The 16429-nt window shown below is 39.4% G+C and overlaps 1 protein-coding gene across 1 annotated transcript in view; it reads left to right on the top strand.

Moving 5' to 3' along the window:
* Window positions 1-6028, top strand: part of TTC29 (tetratricopeptide repeat domain 29) — a 126385-nt gene extending 120357 nt beyond the window's left edge. Inside the window, exons 11-12 of the mRNA XM_034064461.1 lie at window positions 5724-5796; window positions 5923-6028. Coding sequence (XP_033920352.1) covers window positions 5724-5796; window position 5923 — 74 coding nt within the window. The 3' untranslated portion in view covers window positions 5924-6028. The remainder of the gene's footprint in view (window positions 1-5723; window positions 5797-5922) is intronic.
* The last annotated feature ends 10401 nt before the right edge of the window (window positions 6029-16429 follow it).

Consider the following 16429-nt stretch of genomic DNA (forward strand, 5'->3'; position numbering starts at 1 on the left):
TTCGGATACACAAAAGACACAGTGTCATATTTTGGCCTCGAGAAAATACCTTTTTTCTACCTACAGTCAACAGTCTGACCTAATAGAACAGTTAAAATTGATATTCAAGAAATAGTTTGTGCAAAAGATGCTGCTGTACTACATTGTCACAGATGAGTGTATAATTTTCACAATGAACAGAACTGAGAGATGTAAGATCAAGAGAGATTTCCATTGAACAAATGTCTGGCACATGCCCAAACTCTGTGAGAGAAGAAGATTAACTTGTCTGAGGACTGCTGAATATGAATAAGTAAACAATGGAAGTTATTAGGCAGAGAAAAACTCATATTCCCGTTAGGTTTTCTCATCCAAACCAGAAAAATCTTGCACTTTCCTTATAGTGCCATAGTCGAGTAGGCTCTTTAAAAGCATGCAAAATAAATTCTGCTTCTCATTCATAAACTTACCCATCTGTGAAGCCTTTATTCAGAGAAACCTACCTGCTCAAATGCTTGCTGCAGTTCATTAAAGACTCCCATTTGTACTCATAAAGACTCATTCATTGCCCTGAATAATATATATGATATACTGAAAAAGAACCACCTCTCACTTTTACAATCTAAATTAAACAACTTTGTCTAATAAAAGAAGCACTGTCTCATTTCTAACTAGGCCATAAGCCCTAAGGGTCTTGTATGTGTGTGCATTTATTTGTTTATTTATTTTTGCCACATTGTCCTGCAAGGATCTGAAAGCTAAGTGAACCCAGCTGACTACATTGTTTCTTTTCTGCCAGCAGGCATGGGCACAACTGTACTGGAACAAATACTCGCCTGCAAACTTCTAAAATGCAACTGGATGATCTCCTGTCCTTTCCTTGGTTCCACCTTCTAACCTTTCTAATCGTGAGAGTTCATCTCTATTATATGTGGCTCTTACAAATGCCCATGATTAATAACTATTGTGATTCATTAGCCTGTGTTGTTGGTATTGTTTTCCCAGTGGGAGCATTTGCTATCTAGGGATAGTCCATGATTACTCTGCCATGTGGAACAGTAAGATGCTTTCAATCTAATGTGTTGTCCACGTTTTAGCATAAAATAATATTAAGGCATCCACATAATGGAACCGTCTGAAGATCCATTTTATTAAGCACTGAAAGAAAATGTGTGTGTGTTTGTATGTGCAAGGGAAATATAATCATCAAATCTTTTTCACCAGAGACATGATTTCAGTAAGCATTTCACATAAAGACACAGCTCTTTTGAGGTATAGTTCTTTGGATATGAGGTTGAAAAAATATAGTGAAAATCTTGCCTGGTGCAATTAACTTATTCAAATTATATACAGCCTATTCAAAATAGGAAAAATAGGATGCAGAGGTAGGGTTATTGTGTTTATTCCATTTTGTGAGTATTTATTTTAAATGCAATCTACTTTCAAGTACAAAGCTGTAGTGCTCTTAAAAGATTACTGTTTCAAGTTACTTCACCTACCTTAACAGAGCATGTAACCTTTTTACATTATATGATCAACTTTTTGACAGTGCAGGGCCAGCACAGCTAATGGAATAATAGCCTGCAGGGTCCAGCTAAATGATATACGAATATAATCAACCTTTGTGATGACTATTCAAAAGTAATCCCTTTAGCTTTCAACTGCAACATATATTTCAACCAGGCAAAGCCATATGAAGAAAATCTCTGCAGACTCCACTGATACAATATGGCCTTCATATTCCCACAGTGTGTTTGCTGCTTACAGTGAGTTTTAAATTTAAGGTAATGGCTACTGTGTATTCATGTGAGCATAGAACAATACCTTTGATTTGTTGGAGAAATGTTACATTAGCTACCAAGGGCCCTATTCAGTAAACTTTGACACAACCCTTATATATGGTTTACTGCTTATTCTAAATGGAATATGCCTGATAAAAATGCTTTGCATGGCCAAATTGTACAAATTCATTAATCTTTATATTCATAAAACCTCGAAGTTCAACTGCCTCCATTCCAAGCGAACCTAGTCAGGATACGTGGATGAACATGTAGGCCCAATCTGCTTTCAAAAAAAGCCTTGCATCTATTTTCATTTGTCAAGACATAGGAAGATCTGCAAGTGTGAGGCATGCATGTTGTTGGCAGTCACATTATTTTCTGCTGTATCTATATTACTACTCCATTACATCATTCTACAGATTATACAACTAAACCCATCTGCATGACCTTTAAAAATTCAAGTAATTTTTAAACTACAATAATGGGTTATATCTTATCAGCTGCATTACACCAACATGACAATCTAGAGCACCCTACCAAATCATGGGAAGGATATAAAGAATATGGTGCAATAGTCTTGCTTTCTCTCTCTCCCTCTTGTGACAAAACTACAGTATTGGCTGACAGTGGAATTAGATGTATTAAAGGAAAATAGACTAACAGTAATGAAAACACTGCATTGTCTTATATTAATACTTTTATATGTACAATACAGTAAGAGTTCACTCACATTAATAGCAGTTGCAAATATGGTCTTGCTTGCATATGTGTACCTAACACATGTGAAAACATAACAGCACTGTTGCTGTCTTTTGTTTGAGATGTTGTATTATAGGATTTTATGCCACTTAAGCCAGTTAGCTATAGCGGTAGAGTAGGAGAGGTACAGACTTTTCTCTTATTTCTTTGCCATATTACTTCTTGAGCCTGCAGAAAATTAGGGCATTCCTGCAACATCCTGCAGCAGGGAGTTCTAAGGATGAGTTAGCCATGCACAAAGAAGCCCTTCCTTTGACTCCAAGCCCATCACCTGCTGCTTTCAGTATATCCTACCTCGGTCTTTTATTGCAAGAGACAGTGAAAAAATGGTTTCTGGGTCACCTCCTGCATGCTACTCTTGTTCTTAACTTTTGTTATCTCCTCAAAATACTACCTTTCTTTTTTTCCAAAGCAATTTCAGCTCCCAAAACAATAGTCCTCTTATGATCCTTCATCGGTTCATGAAGCTTTTCAGTGGAGTTCTTGTTTAATAGAGTCCAACAAACTCTGAACAATTAAAAACCTGGAGTTGAATGCTTTCCCATCACATGGGCCTGCAAGCTCATGAACATGAGCATTGCCCGTTTCATGTCATTTAGAATCTTTTGAGAGAATGGTGCCAAAAATTCCTACCCTCTCTGGAATTAGTGATCATTCTAGCTTCAGTCTTTGTAGGTGCAGCTTTCATTCTCCTGTATGACTTCTCACTGATTATATTTTGTAAAGGACTAGCAGCTCTGCTTAGCCTTCTGCCAGGAACATAATGGAATAATGAGATTTTTAGGAGTGTAACACTCTTTAGATAGACACATGTAAACAGCAAGAAGGGAGATGCCAATTCTAGCTGCACTGAAAATTCAACCAGACAATTTTAATTATATTTTATCAACAGCAGTGATAATGTGTCAGGAACATCCTATTATGATTAATTATATTTGCATACTATTAATACATATTAATGTTTATCTCTACATTTTGCCCAACACAATATGATAGAAGAAGAATGCTTGATGGTGTGATCTGTGGTGGTATATATGTATTATCATTATGAATATGAGATGCTTTTATTGTTCCTAGAGAGCCCACACCAAACAAATGCCAAGAAAACATTTATGGCTCAGTATTCCATCAGTTATCCTTGATACACTTAATATTTGCTGGGAGGGTAGAAGTGTTAATCAGACAATAACAGTTTGGTGTCCAAGTATGAAGGCAAAAGGCCAAAAGGTGCATAAAAAAAGCAATTTATACTATAATTCCCCATCATGTACACATCCCCACCATTTTTTGCATGTGTCAGTGTATGTAAGATACATTGCTGTCAGAGTCACACTTTTATGTGTATTTACTTGCAAATACATGTGTTACTCCACATACATAATCACATTTTGGGCTTGAGTCACCCATCTGTCTCGTATCACTTTTTTCAACAATAAGCTTCCACTGGAAAGAGCAATAATGCTGCCCTGGTTTAAAGCTGTGTAGGGCAACATAATTCAGACCCTTTGTTAGCACTTTGGAATTGCATGAGGCTCTCAGCTGCTTCACAGTGTTTGAGTTCCTAAGCCAAACTGAGATGGTACAGACTGCAGCTGTGAGCAGAGTGCCTTGAATTCAACTAGGTTTTGTTAGGTTTTTTGCTTAGATGTGGTCTGTTAGTAAAGGAATTTCTATTGATGTACTTCAAGCCTGGTTTCAGAAAATGTTACCTGGAATAACTACATTGCTAAATACACAGTAAACCCCCTAATATACATGTTGCCTTCACAGCTTAGACTAATTCTCAGATGTTGTTCATAGTTTTACTTATTCTTACTTGCATACAACTACAGGTGAAGTCCTAGTTAGCAATTTCACTTAATAAAAAACTATGATATGATGAAATGTAAATTTTATTGAGTATTGAGTGGTCCAGTAGTTTGTATCTGTTCCAAACATTGCATCAGCAGAGACACTGCTTTGAACATTATTTTTCATCTCCACCAGAACTGGATTAATGTATTTATTTTGGACATTAAATTAAGCTATCATATAAGTACCATTGGTATTGCTGTGGCTGAAAGAAAGAGTTCAGTTTTAGGCAGGACAGTACAAATTAAGGAGAATCCAGCCAAGGATTGTCCAGATAATCCTTGTCTACAAAACACAAGTTCCTTTCAAATATTGAAGAGACTGAATCTTCAATTCAAATATTGAAGAGACCTCAAAAAGAGATTAGAGGAAGGGAAATAATCTCTCAAGCTATAAAGAGCTGTTATAAAAGAGGATGGCATTCCTCTGCTCTTCGTGTCTACCAAAGGTAGAAAAAGATAAAAATCAGCTTAAGTTGCAATAAATATTTATCTTGAGTATCAGGGAAGAAACTGAGCTATAAGATTGTGAAGCACTGGAATAGAGGGATTAGGGGTGTTGTGAAACAACCTTCATCAGAAGCCTTTTAGAATAGATTTGACAAATAGATGTCAGGGATGGACTAGATATATGTGCACTTTCTTCATTTGAGGAGGTGAACCACATCAGTAGCTCCCAAAACAGGAAACCATCCCCCAGAGATGAGGAGGTTGTAACTAGGCAGACAGAGATGTGCTGGACAGTCACTGAGAACAGAGCAGAAAGTGCAGCTAGGAGGTGGCAGTTTGGTGCAGAAATAGAGCAAAGAAGGAGCAAGGCTGAGCATCACAGATCACTGGAGCAAAGGAAATGTGTGGCTGCCCAAAGCTGCAGTTAAGCCATTGCCTCCCAGCCACTGGCTTTTTTGATTACATCCCATTAGGAGGACCCTGCTGAGAGGTGGCAGCATCACTTATCCAACCTCCTCACTCTCCTTTTGCTTTCAGCCCTGCTCACTTCTTCTCCTGGATAGTTTTCTTACTGCCTGCCATCTTTCAGTGCTGTCTTCTCCTATATGCATCTTCCTTACTGGCTCCCCATCTGGTCCCACCTAGAACTATCCTGCAAAACTGGCCTGGTTGAGAGCAGCTTCACAGGAGTGCAAGAAATAAGAACAGAAAACCCTATCATTTCTGTATTCTAAGATTATTATTTTTGTGGCTCATCTCTGTGTTGTCTGAGATTCCTTCTTTTGTGACTTTTTACTGTATTGCACTTTTCAAATAAACCTTCCAGGCTTTCTTACCATTAAGAATGTTGAGAGTCTAAAGCATTAATGCACTTCTTTTCTTTTTTTTTCTTTTTTAATAACAGAACCTGATAAAGAAACAAGTGCTTCAGAGCCTTGTGAGCCTCTTCCAGAGACACCAGATCTAGATCCTTCATGGTACAGTATTTGCTCTTAATCCATAGCCTTAACCAGATGCTGAACCCAAATATAAAATATGTGGATATCAAAGTGTATATATACTTACAACATTTACTGGCTTTTATTTGCTGTTTTTCATTATAGAAGATGCCTGCTTACTTACAGAGAAGCTAGTAATGAGTACAAGAAGAGCACTGAAGAGTCATGCAACCAAGTAGGAATTTTGCTAGAAGTTTTGTCATTTAAATGGAAGCAGTGTTGCAGTATAAATATCTGACAGCTGGAAGTACTTTTATGACTGAAGTTTGGCTTCAATGTGTATTGCATGTTTTTAATCACAAATAGTTGGTGTCATTGAAATAAATACAAAAGAAAAGGAGTAATATGGAATATAAACTTTGCATATTGTGCCCCTAATTCTTATTGCCCTCCAAAGTGTCAAGATCCTCCTGTTAAGATACTAAACATACTTTATGCCTACTGAGTGAGAATCCAAGATGTTCAATACCTTGTAAGATCAGGTTCTGAACGTGCCTGGAGAGTATCCTTTAAATGCCAAATTATTGTCCATTTCAGAAAAAATCAACTACAAGCTTGACACCTTATTCATAGGGCTATCAGTGATTTTAGCAGCTGTGCTTAACAGTTGGTGTTCAACTGTAGTTTAAATAGAATAGATCCAACATGGGTGGCACATTATGATGTGATTTTTACCTAATCTACATCGCAGGTTGGACCCAAAGCACAACTGTTTGTTTAAAATCTGCTTGAGTACACTCATGAAAGTGTTGAAAGCCCGTACAATCAAAGCATTTGAAATGTCATTGACTGTCTCAAGTGCAACGTTAATCTACAGGCACAGCTGAAATAATTGTATTTAACAATGAAAGTACATCTGGTAGAATACCTGTACATCACATTTTCAAAAGTGAACATGAAATTTCCCTTTGAGCAAAGCCTGTGTTCATTCACACAATCAGGTAAAAAATTCTGCTTAGATTCTTTCTGATAAATAATCTGAAGCAGTGATTTTGGAGTGTGTCCAAATGGTCTCCCCTTTCGAGCTGATGAAATTCTTGACTGTGGATTCCCCATACAACCCACAGCTGTCCAACTCCTGCTGTCTTCACGGTCTTCAGAAGACATTTTCCAGCTGCCATTGCTGTTGGCCCAAAGAAAAATTAGAGGACAGAAGATGGAGGTTATCACTTTGCAAAATATATGTAAAAGCAGGATTTAGAACCTTTAAATTTTATCTGGTGCAAGCTTTCATAATTTCATGTATTAGAAAATCTGTTCTTTCAAACCACAAAAACAGAGCTTTCTGAATCCAAATATCAACCATTTGTTTCTTTAAACAGAGGTTTCCAGATTCAGCAGTTGAAACAAGATCCATTAGACCTGTAATCAGTTTTTATGGCAGTCTTTGAGCAAACAATAGCTTTTGCCATAGTAATAACTCAATTCACAGTTTTGTTCAGGATTGCAGTTTGAGTAACTGGTTGACATGTGACAATAGAATTTCTCCCTGTTTTAAGGCGTGGTAAAAATGTTTTCATTAAATGTTTCATTAACTAGCTCTTATTAGACCATTTTTGATGGTCTAATAAGAATACACATAATGTACACATTTTGATGTGTATATGCAATGAAATTACAATACCTCAATACTATTATTCTTTTACTTAGAGGTCTTTATCATCTGAACACCAAGATTATTACTAAATGAACACCAAGAAATGTTCATCTAGAATGTTTTACAAACCTGAAAAGTTGTATAAGAATGTTCCTACGTGTAATTATGCACACACATGAAGATACACATCTCTTTGCTGAGTGTTAAAAAGAGGTGAATATTTTATGAAAACCAGGAAGATGATAAACAGGATCATGAATTTAATATAAACAAAAGGAGTATCCAGTCTACCCCTTATATTTTAATGCTATGGACATAAATATATATACATATCAAACCAGCACCATTTTGAAATAATATTTGAAAATCACATTAATCTGCAAACTCTTCTGATCTTGATAAGTATAGTATGACTGCTTGTAAGAAGTTGCTATTTTTAGATAATTGGAGTTTCATTTGACAAATTTTGACAAATTTGATGAAAGAACTTGTCAAATTCTTTTGACAATATTTATCAGAATATTGCCAAAAGAAATGGTGTATTTTGATTTATCCTTCATAGTAAGAATAAATAACATCAACCAAGCAGACATTCTAGAAAAGACAATTCTCAATATTTCAAGGAGGGCAGGTTTCTATATTCTTGATGGTTTTGAACCTCATGTACTTTTCTGCAGCAACTGATCATTCTGTGTATATGTCCCAAAAGTTATTATGCAGTTATATTAAATAGTGTCCATGATAATCACTATTTTTTGCCAATCTGCCCATATTACTAAGTGATGGTTGTGGAAAAAAGTTTCACAGGTTAATCCTCTAGAGTATTAACTCTCCCATATTTTTTTATTATACCTTTTAGTCCTAAATCTTATAATGAAAATAAGGGAAGTTTTATCATCCTGTAATAATATACATGCAGGTTATGTTCTCCAGTATCAGGAAGCTTTGGGAGAAAATTATCTTTATTGGGCTAACTTCTCAGGCATTGTTCTGCTCCTCGCAGACTTTTTCAGCAGGAAAATGAAGGCTCTGCTTTCTCTTTCAAATTAATGGGGCAAGGAGGCTAGGCAGAATGTTGTTCCATACCTTGTTTGGACAAGATCCTGGAACAAACCTGTCAGCTGTTAGAACAGTCCAAACTCCATGGGTCATGGGCAGGCCTTGGTCTGTCACCGCACGTGACCTAGTGTGAAGCGCAGTGCTCACTGAGACTTGGCTGCAGTAACAACTCAGTATTTCTTTAGAAGAAAAGTCACCACTTTCTGAATTACCAATGCTTCTTCCCACATCACCTTTCTTGGACGATCTCTTGTCAGACATAGTCCTGCTGAAATTAGAGCTCAAATTAGTATAATGGAACTTTAGTCATTTATCTCTTTACATGAGAGATGCTCTAATTTCTTTAAGGAATTCCTCATACGGAATAGAATTATTCTCTACTTTGCCTGGTTCATTATCATTGCAACCCTTCCTCCAAGTTTTTCCAGAATGCCCCTAATCCCCTGACCCTTAAGACTTTGCAATCAGAAAGGAGGACTCCAGAGAGAGTATGGATTGCAGTTGTAAATTTTAGTGTGCCTGAGAAATCATAGGCATAATTTAATGAAGTTAGGAAAGCAGCTAAATTAATTTAGCCTATAATGCCCGTTGTCTGTTTCAAAACAAAAGCTTGTCAAACACATTATAGAAGATGGATCTCTGAACAGTTCTGAGGTGTAATATTGATATTTCTAAAATCTCTGTCTTAAGGTATTCAAGACTGACAATTAAGGCTGCTTTTTGAATAGGGTTTTAGTAGGTTTCACTGTGGATGTGTCAGATGGTATTGACTAACAATTCATAGGGGGGAAGGTTATATCTCAGGAAGAATTCTGTTTATGAAAATCATGTTTTATGGCCATCAATAGGGTATATCTTGTTAATTATTATACTATACAAGGTATTTCACCTGTGAAGCCATTTAGAAAAATAGTGTTTGAGTCACAGAAAGGTTATTGCCATTCTGGAAGGAATCTATTCATCTCTAAATATGCCATCCAAATATAGACTAAGAAATACACTATATATAATTACCTAGAAATAGATGGAATAAATAAGATTGATGACAGGCATTACTAAAGCCATGTTTTAGTTTACTGCTATGAAGAAGTAGAATATAACTGAAAAAACAATAATATACATGTAAAAATACAAGAAATAGGTTAAAATCTTACGTAGTTAAGTGAGATTCAGCTATTACACATGAGGTGAGCACTTATCAACCTTCAGAAGTGGTGTACATCAAGGCCTTTGTCCTGAGATTCAGTCAGGTATTTCTAAAGACAGATCCTACAAAGAAGAGAATTAAGACGATTTTTTTTTCTCCAAAATCGTGTCTTGTTTGACAGCATAACTTCATAGTACCTCTATATTTGCCATATGCTTACAAGCAGATAGAATGTATAAGCTGTCTAAATAAATATATTAATAAATATTTCCATCTGTGTGTCTTCTCTTGACTCAGGCATAACACTGAAGAGTGATGCTGAGCATGAAGGAGCCCAGCCACTGTGATGGTAAAGTGGATTGCCAGGAGTTTAATCTTAGGAGATAAACTTTTCTTTCTAAATATGTGAGGTTTCGTTTTTAAAGCTGCAAAACAGAAGCCCAGAATGGCTGCTAGTCAAGCGAGGTCTCAAGCCCATTTAGCAAAAGAGAAGAAAGAAAAAAAGATGTGAGTGTGCTTTTCATTGAAAGTCCACTGTTTAAACTTAGCTCACCTGCAGCATGTGGGAGGAATTGATCTCAATAAGCAAAAAAGCAATTTAGTAACCAAAATTCCCTGTCCGCATCTCTGCTGAATTAGTCAGTTTGTTTCACATGGGTTAACACTGTTTGTTTCATTATCACATGAAAGGCTGGCAGACAACTCTGCTACAAGAGCAGCTTTCAAGCACAGCTGACTTGGGTGAGATCTGAAGCACTGGCGATGGCCCTACCTGGAGTCTCTGAGAGTTGAGGGTGTGCAGCTCCAAAGGAATTGCTCAGCTCTCTGTAAGATTGTGGTAGGGCAGGAGGGAAAGTCTTAAGCTGTTCAGCAGCTTCCCATTCTTCAGTTCTGTAGCCTGGCTGCCTGCAGTATGGGTGGGCAGAAGGGTAGACAGCAGACTTCCAGTAGCACACAGAGCGGCCGTGGATCCTGGCTCCCACTCAGCTTGGAGCCCAGATAGGACTGAGATCTTCTTCCCCAGACAGACTGATGAGAGGTAAGCCTTGTCTGTAGGAGGCAGCTTCTTTCAATACCAGCAGTCATAACTGGTATGTTTAACCCTGATCTGGGATATACATACCCCTGTTACAGCAGTGAATCACCTTTGAAAGGTTGATTTCTCCTCCACTGAGCCATTCTATCCCCACCAACATTGCTCTTTGGTCTTCCTGGACTGTTTCAGAAAACATTGCCCCATCTGGTCACAAGTTTACTGCTTGTAATTGAAGTGGCTTGAATGTGAACCGAACACAGCAGTGCTTCTAAAGACGTCTTCAAAGAGCCCTCCCTGAAGCATGGTGCTCACTGTTTTTTTCCCGTTTCTTTCATAAAAGTTGTCTGCCTCCTGGCTCCTCAGCATCAGTTGGCTGAGAAAATTACACACTCTTCCTTTTCTGTGTGAGTACCAGGAAATCAGTTTCCCTGGCATTGCTCTCTGCTTTCTGGGCAAGCTCATGCTAGGTTCACAGTACAGATTAAGACAAAATTTATTTATGATAAGGGAACTTCAGGATTACCTGGCTTCTGTCTCTAGGCCCCACTCTCTCACAGCAGCCTCTTTAACTTTTACATTCTGAATTGCAATGAGCTTTCATGTCTGCTGAGCCCTGATACTCTCAGAGGAGCTCTGTGATATTAGAATATTTTGATGAATTAGAGCCTTTGCTTTTACTTTGCCTCCACCAGCCTCTGTTCTGGGAGAGCAGTATCACCAATGCATTCCCATTTTGCAGTGCATTTGGCAGAAATGGCTAAGCAACTGCTTGAGACAGGGACAGTTAAACAGAAAGGGGAGAGGATTTATGGCACTTTAAATTCTTCCTGTCACACTGAAATCCAGCACTTGCATTCTCTGTTTACATGGGGGCAGGGGAGGGTGCATCTGGCCTTGCCAGCAATAGAGCAGATTATGTGCACAGAGCCAGCAATGCGTGGACACCAGTGCAGGGTTATAAGATGTAGCTGTTCCTGAGCTGGCTGTGTGGAGGTTCTAAGGGCAGGCAGCAGCTCCCTTATGTGGCAGTGTGTTGGGTTTGTTTTTAAATAATGGCTGTAGGTCAGCCAAGCGGCTGTGTACTTGCCATGATACCGGAGCCTGGGGCTCCACAGAAGCAGTACAATCAGTGCTGGCACTGCATACTTACTCTGAATAACTAAGGGGGGACACCACAAACAAGACTCACTGATGTGCCTGTAGGGGAAGTTCTCATTAACCAGACAGTTGAAAACCCTTGTGTGAAATCAGCGTGGACCAAGGCAGCTCAGTCTCCTGAAGCACAAACTTGCCGGCCAGCAAAGGTGGCTCTGGCAAGGGCAAGAAAGATGTCAAGGATCGCTGTGAATATTTTAAGTGCAGTAGGAGCCAGTTAGACTGTAAGATGTTGGGACTAGGAACCATCTTTGAGATAACTTGTGCATAACAGGCTTGGCACAGTAACTGGGGACCAGGAGTGCTGTGCTGGCATAAGCTGTGCCCATGCACACATGCCAAACTGCCTCAGAGCAGGTGATGTTCAATCAGAGTTTGCTAGTTGGGGTTACTGGTGTAAGTCATGTTCCAGGGGTTTGCTTTCCTCCTCCTTCCTAATTAGAAAATTGCAGGGTAGTGGGACCTGGCTAGAAAACCTGTGCCAGAAAACTTTGTAGTTTATTCAAAGTAAATAAAAAAACATGCTGTGAAAGTGAACAAAGTAAAAGAATAAAAAAAACTAAACTAATATATTTGCAAGTAGTAGCCCCCTCAGTTTCTCCCAGATCCCACATCCCACTGTAGGGAGCTGCGGTATTTCCATCAGTGAGACAATGTATTTTCCCTTGAAAGCTGCTGGGTTTAATCTCACCATCGGATGGTGTGATTCATTTCTGCAGTCCCTGTTGTACATTTCATAATATCAGACATGAGTGAAATATCTTCAGGACTGTGAGTAAGAGTTGAGTTAACTATTTTTTGAAAGGAAAAAGGTGCTGGAAATACATACAGCTGAAAGCACACATGATGATGGGCTGTGCATGATGAGCCTGTCATGGTATTGACTAAGCAAGCCAGCCAGAAAGAGGCTTTCACACCCCTAAACTAGAGGCAGTTCTGTTCAGCTGAATGCCACATGTAGTTCAGAGCATTTGGCACCTGCCTGGAGGTGGCCACATCTGGTGAGTAACAACTACACCCATGAAGAGAGGGCTTACGCCAGTTACAGGCTGCATGAATTCGTCCACAGCACAGCAAGACTTTCTGCTGCCTTTGCAGTGCTACAGTGGCTCCACAGAGCTTTATGAATGAACAAAAATCTTCATGTAACGCTTTAGGTTTTTACTCATCTTCTGTGAGACCAGTATATGTACAGAGTCTGCTTTAAATATGGTCATCATATGCATTGTCTCAAATCATTGTATAGGTCAAGAAGTCCTCCTGAGAGCTGTGTTCAATGAAGACAAGCTAAAGTCCTTTTACTTTTTCCTCTGGTTTCTGAGTCTTTGAAGTTTATTCAGGGTATATGCTAAAGCTTTTTCCTGCAGCAGCTTTCCTGTAATGGAAGCTGCAATTCTCATGTCATGTCCTGACTTCTGAAGCAAAGGCTTCAAAGCCTCCCCAGATATTGCCAGCTGACATAAACATCTGCATGTTAGTAGCCCTGAATTACTTGTCTTCGTACCTTTGCTTCCTGGTGATTGTACTCAGGCCTTTTGAATTTCTACTTGCAAATCATCTTCAACACCTTGGAAACACAAGTGTTTGTAATGGTGCTATGAGCTGAAAAAGTTTATTTCATATTTTAAAGTGGTCATGCCATCGTTAGCTGTTCTTTCACATCCCTGTGTATTGATCACCCTTTAGTGGGGAGCGCTTTCCATGGCTTTGCTATGACCAGTTCCTTGGTTAGGAGCTTTGTCTTCTTTCCTCATCCTTTTCCCCATGCAACATCACAGTATTAAAAACAATCTGTTGATGAGGTAAGTGAATATTCACACCACAACTAAGTTGGAATCTCATTCCCCAGCAGAAAGGCTTTGGGTTGAAACCCAAATACAAATGCCAGTAAAACTGAGATTTTGAGCCTCTGTATTCATTTCCCATTTGCACTTTCTACCCCACTCTTCCTTGTGCTCATTTGTTTCCTTTTTCCCTCTCATTCATATCCTCCCCTCTGTCTTCACAATTTTGATTAACATAGAGTGCTGCAGGAGCTCATTCACCCACACCACTTGCCAAAAAGTTGGTGTGGGCAGTTTCTTCTTTACGAGGAACCACCGTCTCTTTTCTCTGATTGTCTGAAACCACTTCCTAACCAAAGGTAAGTCACATCTCCAAAATGATCATGAACTTGTTTTCACTGCTAGGGAAAATGAAACTGCCCTGTAGTGCTGGAAATGAATAAACTCATGTGTGCACATGAGAAGTGGATAAATTCTGTTTATCTGTGTTTATTCTTGACTTCATAACTTTTCCCCAGTTCTCAGGTGTCAGCAACCTTTGAAACAGCAGGATTTGCTCTGTGCTGTTATAGCCTACGATTCTGGTCTGTCTGCTTTGCTTTGCAGCCTTCCTTCATTGTCAGCCTTGTATGCCTGTTGAATGAATACTTGATCCAGAGGAAGAGTAAAGATGAAGAGCTATTTCTATTTAAGCTTTGCTTCAGATAGCTGATTTGTAATCACACCTCAAGAAAAACAAAGGTATTTAAGCCTAGAATGTCACTGATCTCTGTATGCCAGCCTGCTGCTAAATGAGGAACTTGGACCTTCATCTTGAGATCTAGCTGTGGGGTGTGCTAATGGATCTGTACATCAGAGTAACACAATGAGTTGTAAACTGGTAGTGCTCTTACCCAATATCATCCACAACTGCCTCCCCATTTATTCTCTCAGCATGGAAGCACCCTGATGTCTCCTTAATAGGGGTTAGCGTTATTTATGGCAATTTACAGGTGTGCTGCTAAAAGACGGAACTGTAAATCACCTCAAATGTTGTTCCATGATGAAGTGCCCCTACGTTATTTAACAAATTGACTGAACGTGACTGAATGAGGCACAATGGAAAAAGTTGCCCCAGAAATGTAGTATTGAAAAGGCCACAGCACTGCATATCTAGTTGAGACTTGTAATTACAATTGATATTACTCTGGCGGTTTTGTACTCCAGGGGTATTTTCAGCTTCAGAAGCAGAGTACTTCTAACCTGGGGGTGTCAGCGGGCAATACGATGCCTTATACGTGTGACACTTTTACAGCTGGCACTGCAGAGGTGTTTGGCACAAAAAAGATTGGGCTGCATGTGCGTGTTATAGTTACAGCTTACTGCCTAGAGTGTAAGGTAGGAACGTTGTTTTACAGTGTATGAGAGTGATTCTGCTTCAGTAGAAAGAAGATTGAGGTGTGATGAAATGCCAGCCAAAAGCGCCTACAGATACCTCAAAATAAAGAACTACACATGTACTGAGATGTTGGTCTGTCGTATTCGGCCTTAATCTGATCACAGTGCTTCCCTGGGTCAAGGAAAGGCTTGTAATCTTGAAATGAGAGGAAAGGTGGAGCAGCATCTTCTTCCTACAAAGCCTGGACTGAAAATGAACCACATTAATTGTTATATTGGTCCTTTCTCTATAATGGCAGGTGGTTTACTTCCTTCAGGCATGCCGAGTATCATTATGTGGTAAGCAGCTTCTATTCTTTGCTGGATCAAAGGCAGCTTAAAGATTGTCATGCCTAAAACATACACCCGGAGGTCTCACTGGGTGAGATCTGGCACAAAACCTAACAGAGCCCAGCACCAGCAGCCAGGCCAGCAGCTGGTTTCCTCTGGTCAAGAAAACTTGTTCACAGATGCCCATAGGCAAATTTGGAAGGGCAAAGGAGGGAAGAAGGGATATGGAGGGGTGATACTTGGTATCAGTATTGCCTTCCCAAGGATTCAGGGTTTGAATGTATGAATCAAAGAATCTTTTGTAAATGTGAGGATTTTAGAAAAGTTCTGTGCCTCTGTTGTTCCTTAAGGAGTAACCTTTATTTTTGAATTTAACCTTTTGAGTTTTCTCAGTTAAATCTTATCAGTCAGAGCTCTCTTGATGTGATCTTTAGACAAGACATCTAAAACTACTGGCAAGGATGTTTAAAATGTTGCTACAGGAGTTAAATGCTCATTTCCATGTGGATAATGGGGCTGTTTGTGTTCATGCATGCCCATGTGCAGGAGAACCCACTTAATTAAAGGCAGCCTCAGACAGCAGATGCATTAAGGCATTGGGAGGATGAGGGCTGTTGCAGCAGAAGCAGTCTAGGGGGCAGGAAAGGGTGAAGGAGGTATCCCGGCTGTTGAAATGCTCACCCAAACAGTATCTGTTTTTCTTCAGGTGACTCAGTCCCAGATGGGAGCCCAGCTTCTTCAGGAGGGCCTGGGGGACCGCACTCCACATGGCTGTCCCTGTCTGTTTGTACCTCTGTTTGTGCCTCCACCAGCCTCAAGCTGGTTTTAAAACTGCTTTAAATCCACTTCAGACCAATGAAACACGGAAAGGGTTTATCTGGGAATATATCCTCCCAGATTTTGTGCAGTGAAGCAGCTGACAGAGGGGACCCCATGTGCATCCCACACAAGGGAAAAGGCAGAAAATCACACATGTACCAGAAAGACTGCCCCAGGCAAGAGGTTTTATTAATGCTCAGTCCTCAGGAAAAGCATCAGTCAGAGTTTGTGCCTTATTTGACACCAGAGAACCCAACAAAAAGACCTAGGAAAGTTACTTTTGCCACTCCACTGCCACTCAGCCTCCC

Source organism: Melopsittacus undulatus, chromosome 7, assembly GCF_012275295.1.
Source record: "Melopsittacus undulatus isolate bMelUnd1 chromosome 7, bMelUnd1.mat.Z, whole genome shotgun sequence".
Lineage (NCBI taxonomy): Eukaryota > Metazoa > Chordata > Aves > Psittaciformes > Psittaculidae > Melopsittacus > Melopsittacus undulatus.